General features: G+C 44.9%; 1 protein-coding gene across 10 annotated transcripts in view; it reads left to right on the top strand.

The window, feature by feature from the left end:
• The window catches only part of GANC (glucosidase alpha, neutral C), an 81,344-nt gene that overhangs the window by 47,363 nt on the left and 14,129 nt on the right, over positions 1 to 19,852 (top strand). For 6 of the 10 annotated variants that reach the window (XR_011380876.1, XM_002717959.5, XM_017348096.3 and 3 more), the window contains 7 exons: positions 636 to 715; positions 4,261 to 4,404; positions 5,512 to 5,608; positions 10,553 to 10,654; positions 12,799 to 13,042; positions 15,294 to 15,358; positions 18,070 to 18,146. Coding sequence is in view for 6 of the 10 variants with exons in the window: in XM_002717959.5 (XP_002718005.2) it covers positions 636 to 715; positions 4,261 to 4,404; positions 5,512 to 5,608; positions 10,553 to 10,654; positions 12,799 to 13,042; positions 15,294 to 15,358; positions 18,070 to 18,146 (809 nt within the window). In the remaining 4 variants the exon portion in view is untranslated. Of the gene's footprint in view, positions 1 to 635; positions 716 to 4,260; positions 4,405 to 5,511; positions 5,609 to 10,552; positions 10,655 to 12,798; positions 13,043 to 15,293; positions 15,359 to 18,069; positions 18,147 to 19,852 lie in introns of those variants that run through there. The other 4 variants (XR_011380877.1, XM_051822467.2, XR_011380879.1 and 1 more) reach the window with 3 other exon arrangements.

Consider the following 19,852-nt stretch of genomic DNA (forward strand, 5'->3'; position numbering starts at 1 on the left):
AGCAGCCACTTTGGGGGTGAACCAATGGAAAAAGGAAGACCTTTCTCTCCGTCTCTCTCTCTCACTGTCTAACTCTACTGTCAAAAATAAAATAAAATAAAATAAAATAAAATAACAGTCAGAGAATGGGGAGGAGAAGGAAGAAAAGCCCTGCAGACCCTCTCCTGTGTTCTTTGCTCTTTGGGCCCATAGCTATGTCTCCTCAGCCTACCGTGGGCACCTCAGCTGCCTCTGGAGACTTGAAAGTTGTTAGTGCAAAGCCATAGCACTCTGTCATAAACCCACACCTTGCCTGCCTTTCTCCCCTCTGAATGCTCTAAGAACCGAAGGGTCCCTGCGGATGTCTGCCGTCCTTACCTGGGCTAGCACAGGCGTCCATGAGGGACAGGCTGCAGCCAGAGCTTGTTTGCTGGCATTCCCCTGGGCTTCTGGTGGTGAGAGCTCTGGGGAGTGTCACTGGAGTCCAGCATGGCCCTCATTCACTTCCTGCCTCACTGTACTTCTGTCAGCTGTCTTTGACATTTGCTGTAGGATATCCACTGATTAACCTGCTCTCCCATCTGGGACTTCTTTTACAACACATTTCCGGTAAGGACCAGTTTTTGAACAAACTGTGCACTGTTCTGCTCCTGCAGGTCTCTCCTCTTACCTGGATTTCACCAATCCCAAGGTCAGAGAGTGGTATGCAGGTCTTTTTGCGTTCTCTGCTTATCAGGTTGGTTTGTATTCTTTTGCTCTTTCCTAGTTACTTGAAAGAATGAGAGGGGGGTAAAACTGACTGATGGAAGTTCTCTGTTGCATTGAGTAACACTTGATAGATACTACTTGTATGAAAAGGCAAGGATGGCCACCATATTAGAGACTTTAGTCGTGGCAGAAGAGGTGCCACATGTGTTACTAAATACACAAAAGCTGGGATTTTCACCTCGGTGAAAATGGAGTCTGCAATATTTCAAAATATAACAGACTTATTATACATTCAAATCACTATATATTTTATACAAAATTATATTCTATAACTATTATTTCAAGATGATGATTCATGTGAAAATAACTGTTTTTTTTTTTATTTATTTTTTTTTTTATTTTTGACAGGCAGAGTGGACAGTGAGATAGAGAGACAGAGAGAGAAAGGTCTTCCTTTTGCCGTTGGTTCACCCTCCAATGGCCGCCGCTGCAGCCGGCGCACCGCGCTGATCCGATGGCAGGAGCCAGGATCCAGGTGCTTTTCCTGGTCTCCCATGGGGTGCAGGGCCCAAGCACCTGGGCCATCCTCCACTGCACTCCCTGGCCATAGCAGAGAGCTGGCCTGGAAGAGGGGCAACCGGGACAGAATCCGGCGCCCTGACCGGGACTAGAACCCGGTGTGCCGGCGCCGCAAGGTGGAGGATTAGCCTATTGAGCCACGGCGCCGGCCCGAAAATAACTGTTTTAAGATTTATTTATTTGAGAGGTAGACAGAGAGAAGGAGAGGCAGAGAGACAGGTCTTCTATCTGCTGGTTCACTCCCCAAAAGGCTGCAATGGCCGGAGCCAAGCTTCTTTCGGTTCTCTCACACGGGTGCAGGGGCCCAAGCATTTGGGCCTTCTTCTACTGCTTTCCAAGGCTATCAGCAGGGATCTGGATCAGAAGTGGAACAGCTGGGACTCAAACTGGTGCCCACATGTGGTGCCCATGCCTGAGGCAGATACTTAACCTACTATGCCATAGCATTGGCCCAGAAAATATCTTACAAAGCGTAAATTGTCACTAAAAGGAAAGTATAACAATAAATGATTTTTTTCTAAAAAAAAAAAAAAAAGATTGATAAGAACTACAGGGGCCGGCACTGTGGCATAGCAGGAAAGGCTGCCGCCTGCAGTGCTGGCATCCCACTTGGGCACTGGTTCTAGTCCCGGCTGCTCTGCTTCCGACCCAGCTCTCTGCTATGGCCTGGGATAGCAGTAGAGGATGGCCCAGGTCCTTGGACCCCTGCACCTGTGTGGGAGACCCTGAGGAAGTTCTTGGCTTCAGATTGGCACAGCTCCAGCCATTGTGGCCAATTGGGGAGTGAACCAGCAGATGGAAGACCTCTCTCTCTCTCTCTCTCTCTCTCTGCCTCTCCTTCTCTCTCTGTATAACTCTTACTTTCAAGTAAATAAATAAATCTTAAAAAAAAAAAAAAAAAAAGAACCACAAAGAAACCTGGAGAGGCCACATCTGGAGATCTGTTTTCAAGCAATTATCATGCTCTTAATAATGAGGAGTAGGAGTATAGTAATTCTTAGTTCAAACTGAGTACATACTATGTGCAAGCACTTGGCTAAACACTCATCATACCAGTTCTTCATGACAATGCCTTCTATGGTTGGAAGTATAATTAAATGCATTCCCATAGTTGAAAAATTGAGACATGGGGAAATTAAAAATACCTGCCAAGGTTCATCTGGACCCAAGATTAGAACTCAGGTCTCTTTGCCAGTTGCAGGTCTTCACCCCTCACTGCCAGTGTTTGGGTATCATGAATTACTATACTTATAAAGAGTTTAAAGCAGGGGTAGACAACTTGGTGGCCAAATATGGCCGTACTCATTGTACGGGCTGCTTTGTTTCGGGCTGCTTTCACAGAGAAGGGTAATTGAAAAAGACCTTATGGCCCACACAGTTGGAAAGTCCTCTCTGGCCCTTTATACAAAATGTTTGTCAGTCATTAACATACAAGGTGCTAAAGAATGGCAATTAAGATAAATATTTGGGGGGGGGGGGGCTGGCACTGTGGAGTACTAGGTTGGGCTGTCATCTGTAATGTGGGCATCCCATGTGGGCAGCAGTTCAAGTCCTAGCTGCTCTACTTCCCATCAGCTCCCTGCTGGTGGTCCTGGGAAAGCAGCGCCGGGATGGCTTGAGTGCTTGGGTGTGTCTGCACCCACATGGGAGACCTGGAAAAAGCTTCTGGCTTCTGGCTTTGGATTGGCCCAGCTCCAGCCATTCTAGCCATTTGGGGAGTGAGCCAACAGATGGAAGGTATCTCTCTCTCTCTCTCTCTCTTTCTCTCTCTCTCTCCCCTTCTGTCTCTATTTCTCTCTGTAACTCTTTCAAATAAATAAATAGATCTTTTTAAAAAATAAATATTTGGATACTATGTAGCCTTGCTTATAGAATATACATGTTTAGAAAGTCAGTTACTGGGGCCGGCGCCGTGGCTCACTTGGTTAATCCTCTGCCTGTGCTGCCGGCATCCCATATGGGTGCCGGTTTCTAGTCCCGGTTGCTCCTCTTCAAGTCCAGCTCCCTGCTGTGGCCCGCGAAGGCAGTGGAAGATGGCCCAAGTGCTTGGACTCCTGCACCCACATGGGAGACCAGGAGGAAGCACCTGGCTCCTGGCTTTGGATCGGCGTAGCTCCGGCCATAGCGGCCATTTGGGGAATGAACCGAAGGAAGATCTCTCTCTCTCTCTCTCTCTCACTGTCTAACTCTATCTGTCAGATAGATAGATATATAAATAGAAAGTAAGTAAGTTACTTGCAGGGATTTGAAAGACTTATGTGGGTGAGGCAGCAAATGTGTTTTGTGGTGTCCCAGAAGGCAAGCTAGGACTTATGAGGAGATGTTACAAGAAATAGGACACAAAAAAATAATGTAATAAGCTACTAAAGAAAACTCCCTGTAATTGTAACTATTCAGTCAAATGTTGAGACACTAAGGATTTAGTAAAGGGGATTATAGCACCCTGTAAGCAGATGACCCAACTGTCCCTGCCCCATCTAATTTTGGCAGTTCTACATAGAACACAAACTATAGGTCATGTTATACAGGTATCACAGCTGTCCTATCTGAGAGTTTCAGAGAGAAGGTAGAATCTGGGCATGTTATGTGCGTCTTTAGCTAAGAGTTGTAGCAGATTATGGATGATAGAGAGCCTGATTGTGAACATTCACATTCTTTCCTCTAGAGGTTCTCCAGGGAGGTCTCAGAGCGAACTTGGTGAGCGATTTGTGTTTCACAGACAGTAGTACAGGGCAGCACTTTTTCATTCATTAGCAAATGTCTATTGAGAACTGTGTGCCAGATACTGTTGTAGGTGTTTGGATTTGTCAGTGAATGAAACAAAGTCCCCTGTCCTAGGGGGCTTATAATTGAGCAGTGATGCACTGGACAGAGCATAGGCAATAAACATAATGATAGGAAATTAAATGAGGTAGGAAAAAAGAAAATGAAGAATGCCATCATGTTAATACCTTCACTGCGGGAGTATTGTGATGCCCAATATTTGCTTGCTAGGGCTCTACGGACATCCTCTTCATATGGAACGACATGAATGAGCCCTCGGTCTTTAGAGGGCCAGAGCAAACCATGCAGAAAAATGCTGTTCATCATGGCAACTGGGAGCACAGAGAGCTTCACAACATCTATGGTTTCTATCAGGTGAGACATCCGAGAAAAGGCCTTCGGGACCCATGTGCCCTGCCTTTGGGCTACGTGTCCTTTGCTTTGTAATAACCATACTAGATTTCTTGGTATATCTTTTCTGACAATTGCAATGAGTCTTCTGTTGTAGCCAGTACAAGATTGTTTGTTATTTCTCCTTTTCCTTTTTTTCCTTCCATAATGAACTTGATGAATTAAAAAATAATGTGAGATTAATGATAACAAAGAAACTCTGTCTTGACGGGAACCATTACAAAAGGGCACTAGATACTACCCCAAAATTTTATTGACAGAGGCAATACATAAATACATCAATGGGAGGGGCAGCACTGTAGTACAGCAGGTTAAGATGCCACTTGCAACGCTGGCATCCCATATCAGAGTGCCAGTTCCAGTCATGGCTGCTCCACTTCCAATCCAGCTTGTAGCTAATGTGCTAAGGCTGAAGCCTGGAATCTGGAAAAATAGTAGAAGATGGTCCAAGTCCTTGGGCCCTTGCACCTGTGTGGGAGACCGGGAAGAAGCTCCTGGCTCCTGACTTCAGAATAGTTCAGCTCTGGCTGTTGCGGCCATTTGGGGAGTGAACCAATGGATGGAAGACACTTCTGTCTTTCTCTCTGCCTCTGTAACTCTGATTTTCAAATAAATAAATTAATCTTTTAAAAAGAGAGATTTATTTACTTGAAAGGCAAAATTAGAGAGGGAGAGAGGTGTGGAGGATAGAAAGACAGAGAGAGAACTTCATTCCACTGGTTCACTCTTCAAATGCCTGCAACAACTAGGACTGAGCCAAGCTGAAGCCAGGAACCAGAAACTCCCTCTTGGTCTCCCGTGTGGGTAGCAGGAGCCCATTTACATGGGCCATCTTCCACTGCTTTCACAGGCACATTAGCAGGGAGTTGGAACAGAAGTGGAGCAGCCAGGAATTGAACCTGCATTCAAATGGGATGTCAGCTTTGTAAGCGATGGCTTAACCTACTGTGCCCCAATGCAGGCCCCATCTGCTATTTAATTTTTGCAGGTACATTGAATAGCTCATTGAGGATGTCTGCGCAATGCTGTAATCAATTATGTCTTTGAAGTTTTTCTCCTTTGACCTTACAGCAAATGGCTACTGCAGAAGGACTGATTCAGCGATCTAAAGGGAAGGAGAGACCCTTTGTTCTTACACGTTCTTTCTTTGCTGGATCTCAGAAGTATGGTAAGGAATGGCTTGTATTATCAGACTGAAACACGCAAGTAAGCAGCCTATCATTTTCGGCCATCTATGGTAAAAACTTCTATTATGTTGACACCTTCTTTTTCAGTAGTCATTCGTCAGGCCTATGAATGTAGAGGTTAATATACCTTAAAGTATGCATTTTATACTGTAAGGCAGAACAAACCCATTTTAATCAGGTTTGATACTTGCTTCTCATTGAAGAAATGGTTGCTTAGTTGTTGAGAGAGTGACTCAGAGTATTTATTTGCTAGGATTGTTGTATCTGAGCCTGTCTATTTGATTTAATCAAAATCAGGAAGATGTACTACTGACATATTCCTTCAACCACCTGTTTCACTTAGCAATATAGCTTAAAATAGACCTGGCTGTTGCACGTGGTCAGGGTCATTTCTAACTGGGCCTGGTTCACTAGCTGATGCAAATCTAGTTCAACTTAACCACCCTGTGGCAGGAAGGCTATTTTAAGCGTGCATAAATAGCTAAGAGCACAGGTCCTAGTTTGAAGAATTCAGGCCTTGGTGTACTATGGACATTATTAGTCCTCCCACTCTACCCTTGAAAATCAGGGGTACTCTGGAAAAAGCCACAGCATTATCATCTCAGACAGAGATTTATGTTCCACCAGTGCTTACCATAGCACTAGTCCTTGAAATAAAAAGGAAGGAAGAGGGATGGAGAGAGGAAAACTAAGTATGCAACAGTTTTAAAAGTCTGTATCCAGATGATAGACTATCATGAAAATCATTTAAAATAGTACCTTTATTTGCATTAAAAATTGTTTATGACACCACAACAAGTGAAAAAAGAGTGCCTAAGTGTTTATATAATATCACAATTTTATAAAAAATAAATTGGGGCCAGCATTGTTGTGTAGTGGGTTAAGCTACTGCCTGCAGTGCTGGCACCTGATGTGGCCCCTGGTTTGAGACCCAGCTGCTCCACTCCTGATCCAGCTCTCTGCTATGGCCTGGGAAAGCAGTAGAAGATGGCCCAAATACCTGGGCCCCTGCACCCACGTGGGAGACCTGGAAGAGGCTCCTGGGACCTGGCTTCAGATTGGCGCAGCTCTGGCCGTTGTGGCCATCTAGAGAATGAACCAGCGGATGGAAGATCTCTCTGTCCTTCTCTATCTGTAACTCTGATTTTCAAATAAATATGTAAACCTTAAAACACACACATACACAATCCCTTGAAAATATTTTTTTGTTGTTGGCTATAGGACAGACTAGAATTTCTCTGAAGAATCAAATGAAAATGTCTACTAGAACTATCTTGGTAAAGAAGGCAGGTGTTTGGCTTAGTGGTTAAGATGCTGATTAGAACACTGGCAACCCACATCAGAACACCTGGGCTCAATTTCTGGCTCAAGCTCCTGATTACAGCTTCCTGCTAAAGCAACAGGTGATGTCAAGTAGTTAGAGACCTGGATTTAGTTCCTGGCTCCAACGGCAGTTCCAGCTGGTCCTGGTGCAGCCTGGGCTATTGCAGTCATTTGGAGAGTGAACCAGTGATGGGAGCTCCTCTCTCTGTCTCTCATTCTGTGCCTTTCAAATAAATAAATAAATAAAAATTTAAAATGCTTCAAGAATAATCCAAATTTAACAAAATAAGATTTTTTTTGTTTCTCTTCAGCAGTATATAATCTATCATTTTAAACTCTTAGCAATACAATGAATGAGAACACTGGCTTTGGAGGCAGACTGCCCAGGCTCAAATCTTACCACACTACCACTTAATAACTACGTGAATCTGGGTAGACTCTCTACCCAGTATTTGCCATCTCCCCCTCACCGTCACATGGAGTAATACAGGGTTGTTGTCAATTATGTGAGATAAATACAAGCAAAGAGTTTAGCATGGATGATACCTGGCCCAGAAGGGGCTCAGTGAATGTCAACTATTGTTATTGCTGTTGCTCTTATGTTGCCCCTGGATGGACTGTACCACTCCTGTCAAATTTTAGAGGACTTTTTTGGCAGTGGAGGGCCGGTGGGGAAAGGAGAAATAGGCACATGATCAGTAGAACAAAAGAGAGGCTATAGAGAGAGTGCAGCACGTACTTGACTCATTGATTTGCAGTTTTACCAGGCAGTTCAGTGGAGAAGAGATAGTTTTTTATAAACAGTTCGAGGACAGCTGGATACCAATGTAGGAGAAAAATGGAACCTCAATCTTACCTCGCTGTATTCAAAACTTAGGGGCCGGTGCCGCAGCTTACTAGGCTAATCCTCCGCCTTGCGGCGCCGGCACACCGGGTTCGAGTCCCGGTCGGGGCGCCAGATTCTGTCCTGGTTGCCCCTCTTCCAGGCCAGCTCTCTGCTGTGGCCCGGGAGTGCAGTGGAGGATGTCCCAAGTGCTTGGGCCCTGCACCCCATGGGAGACCAGGAGAAGCACCTGGCTCCTGCCTTTGGATCAGCGCGGTGCGCCGGCCGCAGCGGCCATTAGAGGGTGAACCAACGGCAAAAGGAAGACCTTTCTCTCTGTCTCTCTCTCTCACTGTCCACTCTGCCTGTCAAAATAAATAAATAAATAAATAAATAAAAAATACAAAAAAAAACTTAGGGGCAGCTGCTTCAGTTGCCGCTTGGGACACTCTCATTCCACCGGGAGTGCCTGGCAGGAGTCCGAGCTGCTGGCCACCCACTCCCAGTCCAGCTTCTTGCTAATGCTCATCTTGGGAGGTGGGAGGTGGTGACTTAATGCTTGGGTCTGTGCCTGCCACCCGTGTGGAGACCTGGATAGAGTTTTAGCTCTTTACTTTAGCTTGGCCCAGCCCAGTGCTGGCAGATGTGGGCATTTGGGGAGTGAACCAGCAATAAAAGATCTCTATGTTTCTCTCTCCCTTTCAGATAAAATGAAAATTAATAAAAAATTTGAGAAAATTGACTCAAAGTGGAATATAGAGCTAAGTTATAGAGTCTTTAAAAAAAACTTCTAGAAAAAAATAAGAGAAAATATCTGAGAAAATCAGAGAGGGTAAGACTTCCTAGATAAAACACACACACACAAAAAAAAGAAACATGAAAAAAAGATAAATTAGAATTCATCAAAATTTAAAGTGTCTGTTTTTTTTTTGTTTTTTTTTTTTTTTTTTTTTTTTTTTGTTTTTTTGACAGGCAGAGTGGACAGTGAGAGAGAGACAGAGAGAAAGGTCTTCCTTTGCCGTTGGTTCACCCTCCAATGGCCGCCGCGGCCTGCGCGCTGCGGCCGATGGCAGGAGCCAGGTACTTCTCCTGGTCTCCCATGGGGTGCAGGGCCCAAGCACTTGGGACATCCTCCACTGCACTCCCGGGCCACAGCAGAGAGCTGGCCTGGAAGAGGGGCAACCAGGACAGAATCCGGTGCCCCAACTGGGACTAGAACCCAGTGTGCCGGTGCCCCAGGCGGAGGATTAGCCTAGTGAGCCGCAGCGCCGGCTAAGTGTCTGCTCTTTCAAAGATATTGTTAAGAAAATGAAAAGAGGGGCACGGCGCTGTGGCATAGTGGGCTAAGCCTCCACCTGTAGTGTGGCATCCCGTATTGGTACCGGTTTGTGTCCTGGCTGCTCCTCTTCTGATCCAGCTCCCTGCTAATGCATCTGGGAAAGCAGTGGAAGATGGTCCAAGTCCTTGAGCCCCTGCACCCACATGGGGCACCAGGAGGAAGCTCCTGGCTCCTGGTTTCAGATCGGCCAGCTCTAGTGGTCGCGGACCTCTGGGGAGTGAACCAGTGGATGGATGACCTTTCTCTCTGTCTCTCCTCTCTCTGTCTATAACTCTACTTCTCAAATAAATAAATAAATAAATAATCTTAAAAAAAAGTTGAAAAAAGAAAATGAAAAGACAAACTGCATACTGGGAGAAAAGATTTGCACTTATACAAGAAAATACATATCTGTCAAAGTATTTGTATCCAGAATAAAGGGCAATAATAAGAAGACATTCTACTTTAAACGTTAGCAAAATATTTGAGTAGACACTTTACAAAGGAAGATATATGAATGATAGACACATGAAGAAATACTGAGCATCATTAATCATTAGAGAAAATTAAAACCACAGAGAGGTGAACAGATAAATAACCTATGATATGTCCATACTGTGGAATACTACACAGCTAATAAAAATGAGCAGGATACAACATTATGCTCAGTAAAAGAAGAGAACATGAAAGAGTATCTATTGTTTCCATTTGTATGAAATTCTAGAAAAGACTGATCTATAATAATAGAAAGCAAATCTTAGTAGTCAGCTAAGATGAGGGATTATCACCGTAAGGAAGCCTTGGGGCCCCTTACAGGTGTGGAACTGTTCTGTGGTTTGCTGTGGTAGAGGTTACAGGGATGTTTCTCCTGTAATCTCCCTTCAGTTATACTTCAAAAATAAATACAACTTCAGAATATTTCCATACAATACTTGTTTTGTGGATTTTGAAAACTGTTCACTTTAGAAAACTGATACATTTTTATTATAGATGATCAGAATGTATTTATCTTTTTAAGATTTATTTTATTTATTTTTAAGTCAGGGCAACACAGAGAGAGAAATCTTCCATTTGCTGGTTCACTTCCCAATGGCTACAATGGCCGGGGCTAGACCAGGTGGAAGCTAGGAGCCTGCAACTCCATCAGGGTCTCCCACATAAGTGGCAGAGGTCAAAGACCTTGGGCCATTATTTGCTGATTTCCCAGGCACATTAGCAGAGCTGGCCTGGAAGCAGAGCAGCCAGGATTTGAACCAGCGCTCCGATGCGGGATGCTGGGGTTGCAAGCGGCTTAACCCACTACTGCACCACATGCGGGCCCTGGAATGTGTCTATCTTAAGGGAAGAAATCTTTCTTTTTATTATTATGTGTTTTACAAATATGGATTCTAAACATGAAATTGAATGCATGAGTTGATTTGTGATTTTTTTTTTTTTTAAATCTTGTTACTGTGACCAAAGGCGCTGTGTGGACAGGAGACAACACAGCAGACTGGAGTTACTTGAAAATTTCTATCCCAATGTTACTGACTCTCAGCATCACTGGGATCTCTTTCTGCGGAGGTAAGATGAGTCCTTGAAGCTGGAGAAAATTCTAAAATGAGCGTGTTTTTGTCAAAGCTGGTCACAGACGCCTTCTCACCAGCTGTTTTTGGCAGGGCTAAATGTAGGAAAGAGAAAGTGGGAGAGGATGAAGGGCAGGCAATGAGAGAGTGAGGGGACTCCCGGTACTCGGGGCTCTGTCTCGTCTGAATAGGGGACGTTAAGCTGTCGGACTGCCTGCTTCCCTCCATGTCTTAGCTCTTCCTCCCTAGACACTCTTGATGACCCAGTGTCTCTTCCTGGAACATCTTTTCTTAAAAGTGAGAAAAATAGAACTACAAAAAATTTAGCATAGTTGTCAGCTCTACAGAAAGATTTTCTGTTCACCAGATTTCTAATTCTGTGACGTATTTTAGCTGTGCATGTGTGTGTGTTGTGAAAGAATATATCCTTGGGAGAGAGAAATTTAATTAAAATAAGATCCTCTGGGGACTGGCACTGTGACATAGTGGTTAAGCTGCTGCCTGTGATGCCAGCATCCCATATGGGCACTGGTTTGAGTCCTAGCTGCTCCACTTACAATCCAGCTCCCTGCTAATGTGCCTGGGAAAGCAGCAGAAGATGGCTCAATTCCTTGGACCCCCACACCTACATGCGAGACCTGGAGGAAGCTCCTGGCTCCTGGCTCCCAGCCCCGGGCATCGTGACCATTTGGGGAGTGAAACAGTGGATGGAAGATATCTCTCTTTATCTCTTTTTCTGTGTCTGCCTTTCAAATAAATAAATATATCCTTTAAAAAAGAAGGAGACTCCCTGACGGCCTGCCTTCCCTGCAGATGGGAGAACACAGCATGGAAGGCACACAACTGGCAGCAGATCCAGCTGCGCCTTGTTTTCTGTAGCAATAAAAGCAATTAACATCCCCCTTTTTTATTTATTTATTTTTTTAAATTTGTTGACAGGCAGAGTTAGACAGTGAGAGAGAGAGACAGAGAGAGAGTTATACAGTGAGAGAGAGAGACAGAGAGAAAGGTCTTCCTTCCGTTGGTTCACCCCCCAAATGGCTGCTACGGCCAGCGCGATGCGCCGATCCGAATCCAGAAGCCAGATGCTTCCTCCTGGTCTCCCGTGCAGGTGCAAGGCCCAAGCACTTGGGCCATCCTCCACTGCCTTCCCGGGCCACATCAGAGAGCTGGACTGGAAGAGGAGCAACCAGGATAGAACCAGCACCCCAACCGGGACTAGAACCCGGTGTACCGGCGCCGCAGGCAGAGGATTAGCCAAGTGAGCCGCGGCGCCGGCCAACATCCCCTTTTGATGTGGACATTTTTAGAACATTGGTCCACATGCAGTACCAGGAATATGTCCTGCTCAAGGGCACAGCATGAAATTCTACCTAAACCCAGGTCATTCTGATTATCTGTGTCTGTTTAGTTCTTTCATTTTTATTCCTGGCTCAGCTGTTGTTTTCAAAGGAAATAAGTTGCTGACCCCTCTCCCCAACACACACACACACACATACACATTTAATAGGGCAGACATTTTGCAATTTCTAGGTTATCTGGGTTCAGGAACATAGAGGAACGTTGATGTTGCTATAAAGCCACTAACCTGGGCCGGCGCCATGGCTCAATAGGCTAATACTCCGCCTGCGGCGCCTGCACCCCAGGTTCTAGTCTCGACTGGGGCGCCGGATTCTGTCCTGGTCGCTCCTCTTCCAGTCCAGCTCTCTGCTGTGGCCCAGGAGTGCAGTGGAAGATGGCCCAGGTCCTAGGGCCCTGCACCCACATGGAAGACCAGGAGGAAGCACCTGGCTCCTGGCTTCGGATTGGTGCAGCACGCCGGCCGTAGCAGCCACCTGGGGGGTGAACCAAAGGAAAAAGGAAGAGCTTTCTCTCTGTCTCTCTCTCTCACTGTCCACTCTGCCTGTCAAAAAAAAAAAAAAAAAAAACCACTAACCTTTTGACAAGAAAAGAATATTCCAAAAGTCCAAAAGCAGATTTCCAGGTCCCCTTACAGGCTGTTTTGTGGGACTCATTTCCCTGTTGAGGCCCTGTGTTACTGTTCAGTTGGAGTGCACCTCTAGCACCTTTGCCTTGTCAGTCTTCAAGGCCTTATTTCACCTGCACACATCATGTATTCAAGGCCTCTCTTTGCCCGAGCAGCTGACGTGGGCGGGTTCATCGGGAATCCGGAGGCAGAACTGCTGGTGCGCTGGTACCAGGCGGGGGCCTACCAGCCCTTCTTCCGCGGCCACGCCACCATGAACACCAAGCGGCGGGAACCCTGGCTGTTCGGGGAGGAACACACCCAGCTCATCCGAGAAGCCATCAGAGAGCGCTACACCCTCCTGCCCTATTGGTACTCTCTGTTCTACCACGCACATGTGGCCTCTCAGCCCGTCATGAGGTAAGAGCGTGTCACCCATTCACAGCCCCCAGCAACCAGTCCGTATGGGAGGATCCCCTTGGTGAGCAAGGAGTGATTTCAAGAGGACAAGAAAAGCCCGTGTTTGATCTAGATTCACTCAGCTTATCAGGCACCGACTGTGAGCCAGGAACTGGCTGTCAAGGGCACAGAAGAGAAATACCAGATCCCCTGCTACTTTGTCATTTAAGGGTTATTATTTGATAGGCCGCAGAAGTAGAGAGATTTTAAGGGAAAAGGAAGTGACTTTGTAGCGGAATTCATGCAACACTGAAGCCCTAAGCACTCTCCTGAGGAATTAACTTACCAGGCTCTATCTCACCTTAGTAAGGGGAAACCATCTCAAGTTGGAGGTGACATTTTCCCTACTGTGTACATTGTATTCTAATTCTGTTTGAAGACAAAGTATGAAAACCCAGCTTTCTAGGTTGAAGAACGAAACCCACAGGCACAAATAACACACCAAGACTCTGGCTCTGCTATTCTTAAACTAGACTCCGATCAGAATCACCTGGCGAGAAAATTCGTATTCCTAGGCCACACCTCCGAACCCCCTAGGAATCTCCTTGGGTAAAAGGAAGGACCTGTATTTGTTAGAAGTTTCCTGGTGATTCTAGACACCAGCCAAGCTTAGAGACCACTGCTGTGTTACCATTCAGTAGGAAAAGAAGATATTGAGGGTACTCCAAATGTTCTCAGAAAAATGGAACTAAAGGATAGTTTATTTTTGGTGCAACAAATTTTTTTGAAATCCAGGCACAGTTTTTTTCCATGATATGCATTTTCCATTAGCTTTTTGAAAATCCCTCATATGCATGGATTTCAACATTTTCGCACCAAAAATAAAGTTATCTTTTAATGCAGAAAGTTCATGGAATATGGAAGTACTGATGTATTATTTCATAAGCTTGTGAATAGGCCGGTGCCACAGCACACTAGGATAATCCTCTGCCTGCGGCACTGGCACCCTGGGTTCTAGTCCCAGTTGGGGTGCCAGTTCTGTCGCGGTTGCTCCTCTTCCAGTCCAGCTCTCTGCTGTGGCCCGGGAAGGCAGTGGAGGATGGTTCAAGTGCTTGGGCCCTGCACCCACATGGGAGACCAGGAGGAAGCACCTGGCTCCTGGTTTTGGATCGGCACAGCACGCCGGACATTGCAGCCATTTGGGGGGTGAAGGAAGACCTTTCTCTCTGTCTCTCTCTCTCACTAACTCTGCCTGTCCAAAAAAAAAAAGCTTGTGAATGGATTAAAAATAAGTTTCTATTTTCCCCATGAAATGGAATAAGGATTAGAACTATTAGGTTAATGCCCAAATACATAGACGCTGAAAGTTTTATTTTTATGAACCCAAATGCCTCCTAGATAGTTGTGTGCAACAATACAACAAAGAAAGAATCCACAGCAGTTGTTCAAACTTCCAAAAATATTGCCAGCTTGAAAACAAGGAAACTCAGTTCCCTTCATTTAAATGGGTAATGACTGGGGCAGACGTCTGGCACAGTAGTTGATGTGCCACTTGAGTCACCTGCATTCGGTATCAGAGCACCTGAATTCAAGTCCTGATTCCTCTTCACTCCAACTTCCTGCTAATGTGTATCCGTGGAGGCAGAGCTGTTGGCTCAAGTACTTAGGTCCCTGCCCTCCACTTGGGAGACCTAGATTGAGTTCCCAGCTCCTGGCTTCAACCTGACCTGGCCCTGGCTGTTGGCGACAGTTGAGATGTGAACCAGCACATGGGAAGTCTCCCCCTTCCTGTCTGTCATTTTACCTTTCAGATAAACAAAGATTTTAAAAGAATGGAAGAAATCGCTTAAAAACTAAAAATTGGTTAATGACTGTTATACATGAAAAACAGCACAGAATCATCATCGTAAAATTATGGTTTTGCAAAGATTCAATTTGTTTTATACCAAAGGTGTTAGACATTTGGACTTGCATAAATTCTGATTCTGCCTGTTAGAGTAGTAGTGACGCTCAACAATTAGAGGTAAAAATTTCATGTTTTAGATGTCTCAACATGTCACTGGAGCATGTGAGTTAATACAAAGCTCTTTCACATAAGAAAAATGTAAAGTAACAGATACTGCTCATAAAATCTTGAGTCATGGAGAAGATTCTTAGCTCTTCAGCACTTTGCAATTTTGCCTGAATACTTCTAAAACTGGAAACTTAAGTGGTTGATTGTAATGAAACATCTAACAATGTTGACATGAGAATGTATCTTTCCTTTTCCCAGGCCCCTGTGGGTAGAATTCCCTGATGACTTACAGACTTTTGGTGTGGAAGATGAATATATGCTAGGTGAGCATTTCTTCATTAATTAGAGTTGTCACAATATTATATTTTTCTTATATTTACTAGTAATAGAGCACTTTAAAAAGTTCTTAATTTCAAGAAGTAAAAAAAAAAAAAAGAAAAAGAAAAAGAGAAGAATTCTTTTACCATGATTTTCCATTCATTAGTGGGATGTTCGCTGTATTCTGTTGTAATGTGGTACTTCCCATACTGTTGTTCCTCTTCAAGTAAATCTGTCCTGTTTATGGGTATAATTTGGGATTCTCATTCTGGATCCACTACTCCTAGGCTTGTGAGACTAGTTTGGGGAAGGACAGCAGAAAAACATAGATCAGGTGAATATAGTTAAGAACCAGAGGACCTTATTTCTTATGCAATAATAGGAATTTTTTTTTTGGTTTGGCCTCTACTTTAATAAAGATTAACCATTAAATCTAATACATGGAAGTTTATCATCTTAGGAACAGGATTCATGAAGTCAAACTAAACATAGTATTGCCCAAAGGGTAAATCTCATTTGTTGTTGTTGTGTTTTTTTTTTTTTTTTTTTTTTTTTTTTTATCTTTTATTTAATGAATATAAATTTCCAAAGTACGTCTCATGGGTTACAATGGCTTTCCCCCCCATACCGTCCCTCCCACCCACCACCCTCCCCTTTCCCACTCCCTCTCCCCTTCCATTCACATCAAGATTCATTTTCGATTATCTTAGTATACAGAAGATCAGCTTAGTATACCTTAAGTAAGGATTTCAACAGTTTGTTCCCACACAGAAACATAAAGTGAAAAATAATAGATGATTTTTTTTAAATGATGTTGAAATCAGATCAGACCTATTGTCATGTTTAATCCCAGTGAGAGTCAAGTTGGGAATTGATAGTTTCTTTTTTTTTTTTTTTTTTTTAACAGAAGATCAGTTTAGTGTACATTAAGTAAAGATTTCAATCGTTTGCACCCCCATAGAAACACAAAGTGAAATATACTGTTTGAGTACTCGTTATAGCATTAAGCCTCAGTGTACAGCACATTAAGGACAGAGATCCTACATGAGGAGTAAGTGCACAGTGACTCCTGTTGTTGACTTTACCAATTGACACTCCTGTTTATGGCATCAGTAATCTCCCTATGCACCAGTCATGAGTTTCCAAGGCTATGGAAGCCCCTTGAGTTCTCCGACTCTTATCTTGTTTAGACAAGGTCATAGTCAAAGTGGAGGTTCTCTCCTCCCTTCAGAGAAAGGCACCTCCCTCTTTGAAGACCTGTTCTTTCCACTGGGATCTCACTCACAGAGATCTTTTTGCCAGAGTGTCTTGGCTTTCCATGCCTGAAATACTCTCATGGGCTTTTCAGCCAGATCCGAGTGCCTTTAGGGCTGATTCTGAGGCCAGAGTGCTATTTAGGACATCCGCCATTCTATGAGTCTGCTGAGTATCTCACTTCCCATCCAAAGGGTAAATCTCATTTGTAAACAGTGAAAACTCTCAAATATAAACAAACAAAGCAACTCTTTAAGGCTCCATTCATCACTAGATCTCAGTGTAAAAGTTACTGCTTCATAATAATTTCCCTGACCCCTCCTTACTTCCTTGTATCTAGTCTACCCACTCTACTCAACAGTAGTCCCTCCAATTATATCACTTTCATTCCAGTACATTCTTTTGCCTCTCTTGATGTTTATCTGAACTCTAATTTGTAATTACTTTTAAAAATATTTATTGATTTATTTGAAAGGCTGAGTTACAGAGGAAAAGGGAAAAGGAGAGAGGAAGAGAGGAGAGGGCAGGGTGGGTCAGAGATAGAGATAGAAATGAGATGGGGGGGGGGTGTGGAGAAAGCGTCCATCTGCTGATTCACTCCCCAAATGACTGCAGTGGCCAGGGCTGGGCCAGGCTGAAGCTAGGAGCTTCATCTGGGTCTTCCACGTGGATGCAGGGGCCCAAGGACTTGGGCCATCTTCCACTGCTTTCCCAGGTGCATTAGCAGGGAGCTGAACCTGAAGTGGACTTGAACTGGTGCCCCCATGGGATGCCAGCATTGCAGGCAGCGGCGTAATGTCACAACGTCAGACCCTGTAATTACTTTTGAATATCTGCCTTCATTGACAGTAAACTCCATGAGAGCAGGAATCATACTGGTCTCATTCACCACTATATCCCTGGAGTGCTGTACAGTGCCTGGCACTCAGTAGGTAATATATAAGTGTTTATCGAATGAAAGAGCACATTCATAAATGGATGGATTATACACATCTGTGGTGCCAAGGTCAAAGCAGAACTAATAATCTAGATGCCTTTGAGATAACCAGATGCTCTCCTGATGATAACTGCCCCAGCAAAGGACCTGAGCATCCATGCTGACCACCCTTCCAGATAACAGGGGTGGGATCACCACCAGCTGTGCCACTCACAGCCAACAGGGAAGCCCCTGGAGAGGGGACTTGTGCTTTCAGGCTGTTGGCACACTAGTGGTTAGGCCCAAGCTGAGACTGTGATAGACAGGGTCTCAGAATCCTCGTGGACTGTACATGGGTTAATGGTGGGTAACAGTATCGTCACCTCTTTCTAACAGTTCATCTCTTAGATATTCATGGTTTTAACTCTTCACAGTCTCTGCCATACGAAATGGTCTTTAAAATCACATTAACACCCAATTAATGACAAAAGATGTTTACAGACCTCTTATACAACTGTTCAGTTGTATTTCTTCTCCTTGTTTTAGGAAGTGCTTTACTGGTTCATCCAGTCACAGAGCCCAAAGCCACGGAGGTTGATGTGTTTCTGCCAGGATCAGATGAGGTAATGCACACTAGCAAACAGCTGTACATCTTACATGTCTCATCTCTTTATGGATTTTTCCAGAAGTGCATGGAAAATAGGATTAAAAGATGTTTGTTTTGGTGCAAAAAATCATAAAATCCCCGCATGGTTGTTTCATAATACATGTTCCCATGAGCCTTTTGGAGACCGTCTCATCCCTTCATTTGATTTCTGCATCATGCAGTTGGGAACAGAGCCCAAATCAACATAGGAACTGATGATTCTTTCAAGTCATGACCTCCTCAGAGGTCAAGAAATTTAATGGAGGAGAAGTGCGAGAAAGATGAGAAAGTAATGACTCCATGGACGATCAGAATGGTTTTTAAAAATTAATTATTTTTCACTTTTCTTTTAAAGGCAGTGAGACAGCAACAGAGAAAGATCTCACATATGCTGGTTCACATCCCAGGGTTGGGCCAGGCCAAAGCCAGGAGCCAGAAGCTCCATCTGGGTCTCCCATGTGGGTTTCAGGGACCCAAGTACTTGAGCCATCACCTTCTGTCTTAGGGTGCACACCAGCAGGAATCTGGATCAAAATCATCGTAGCCAGCTCTCAAACCAGGCGCTCCAGTGCGGGATGCAGGTGTCCCAAGTGGCAGCTTAGCTGCGGCACCAAATGCCTACCCCCTGGAGTGACCTTTTGTATTCACACTTTGACTTATGTAAGTGGCTCCTTGAAAACACAGTCTCGGGGCAGGAAGATATCTTCAGGTTACTGTGAGGTGTGTACCTCTGAGGGACAGATGTAAGTACGAAGACTTTGCTCTTTCATTCTAGCTCTGAATCTTGGTTTAGTTGCCCAGGGCTGATCTCCAGACACTAACCAAAATAGGGAAACCAACAGTGGCTTCTCTGTATGCCCCCCAGCCTTCCTCTGCCCTTTCACTAGTTACTGTCATTCATTATTGTCACTGTATAAAATCTCATCCTGTACCTTCTGAAGCCCAGGGCACTGAACCCAGGCAGGATACAGGGGAGAGGAGAGAATAAACCATGGTCTTCAGGGCAGAGCACCACAGGCCATAAGAACAGCAGCCCTCAAAGCCAGATCAGTGACAGGGACGGCCAAGGGTGCCAGGGGAGGGGATAGGGCCGAGACTGGGGGCACTGGACTAGCAAAAAGAACGAGCAGTGGAGAGCAGGAAGGACACAGACCCTGGAGAGAGTCTCAGAGCCTTGAGCGTCGCCGTAGGCCGCAGCTGTCAGGGGCAAGTCATGGGGGGTTCTGAGCCACTGTGGTCAGGGGCAAGTCATGGAGGGTTCTGAGCCACTGTGGAACTGCGAAGTCAGGGCACTCGTCTGAGGGGCTGCCATGAGCCCACTGTGCCTGCCGTTGCTGACACGACAAGAACCCGACTTTTCTCCAGAATGGTCATGGACTGTGTGTGGGCTTTCCTCTCGGTTTCTCCAGGAGTTTGGAGTTCTAAAGCTGAGAGCTTTTTGCAAAGATCCGGCTGCCAAGCAGAAACCTGAGATAAAGGTTGACTCCAACAGCAGCTGAGAAAACAGTCTTGCGGAGCATTTGTGGCGAGAATTGCTCAAGTGGATTCTAACGGAGCAGTAGGCTGCTGTTAAGGGGAACTGGCTCCCTTTCTGCTTCAGCCGCAAATTTTACTTGGGAGCCGTCATCACTGGACGCTCCTTGTTGTGACTGTTAGACTCCATCAATACGGTTTCTCAGAAAG

This window comes from Oryctolagus cuniculus, chromosome 12 (genome assembly GCF_964237555.1).
Source record: "Oryctolagus cuniculus chromosome 12, mOryCun1.1, whole genome shotgun sequence".
Lineage (NCBI taxonomy): Eukaryota > Metazoa > Chordata > Mammalia > Lagomorpha > Leporidae > Oryctolagus > Oryctolagus cuniculus.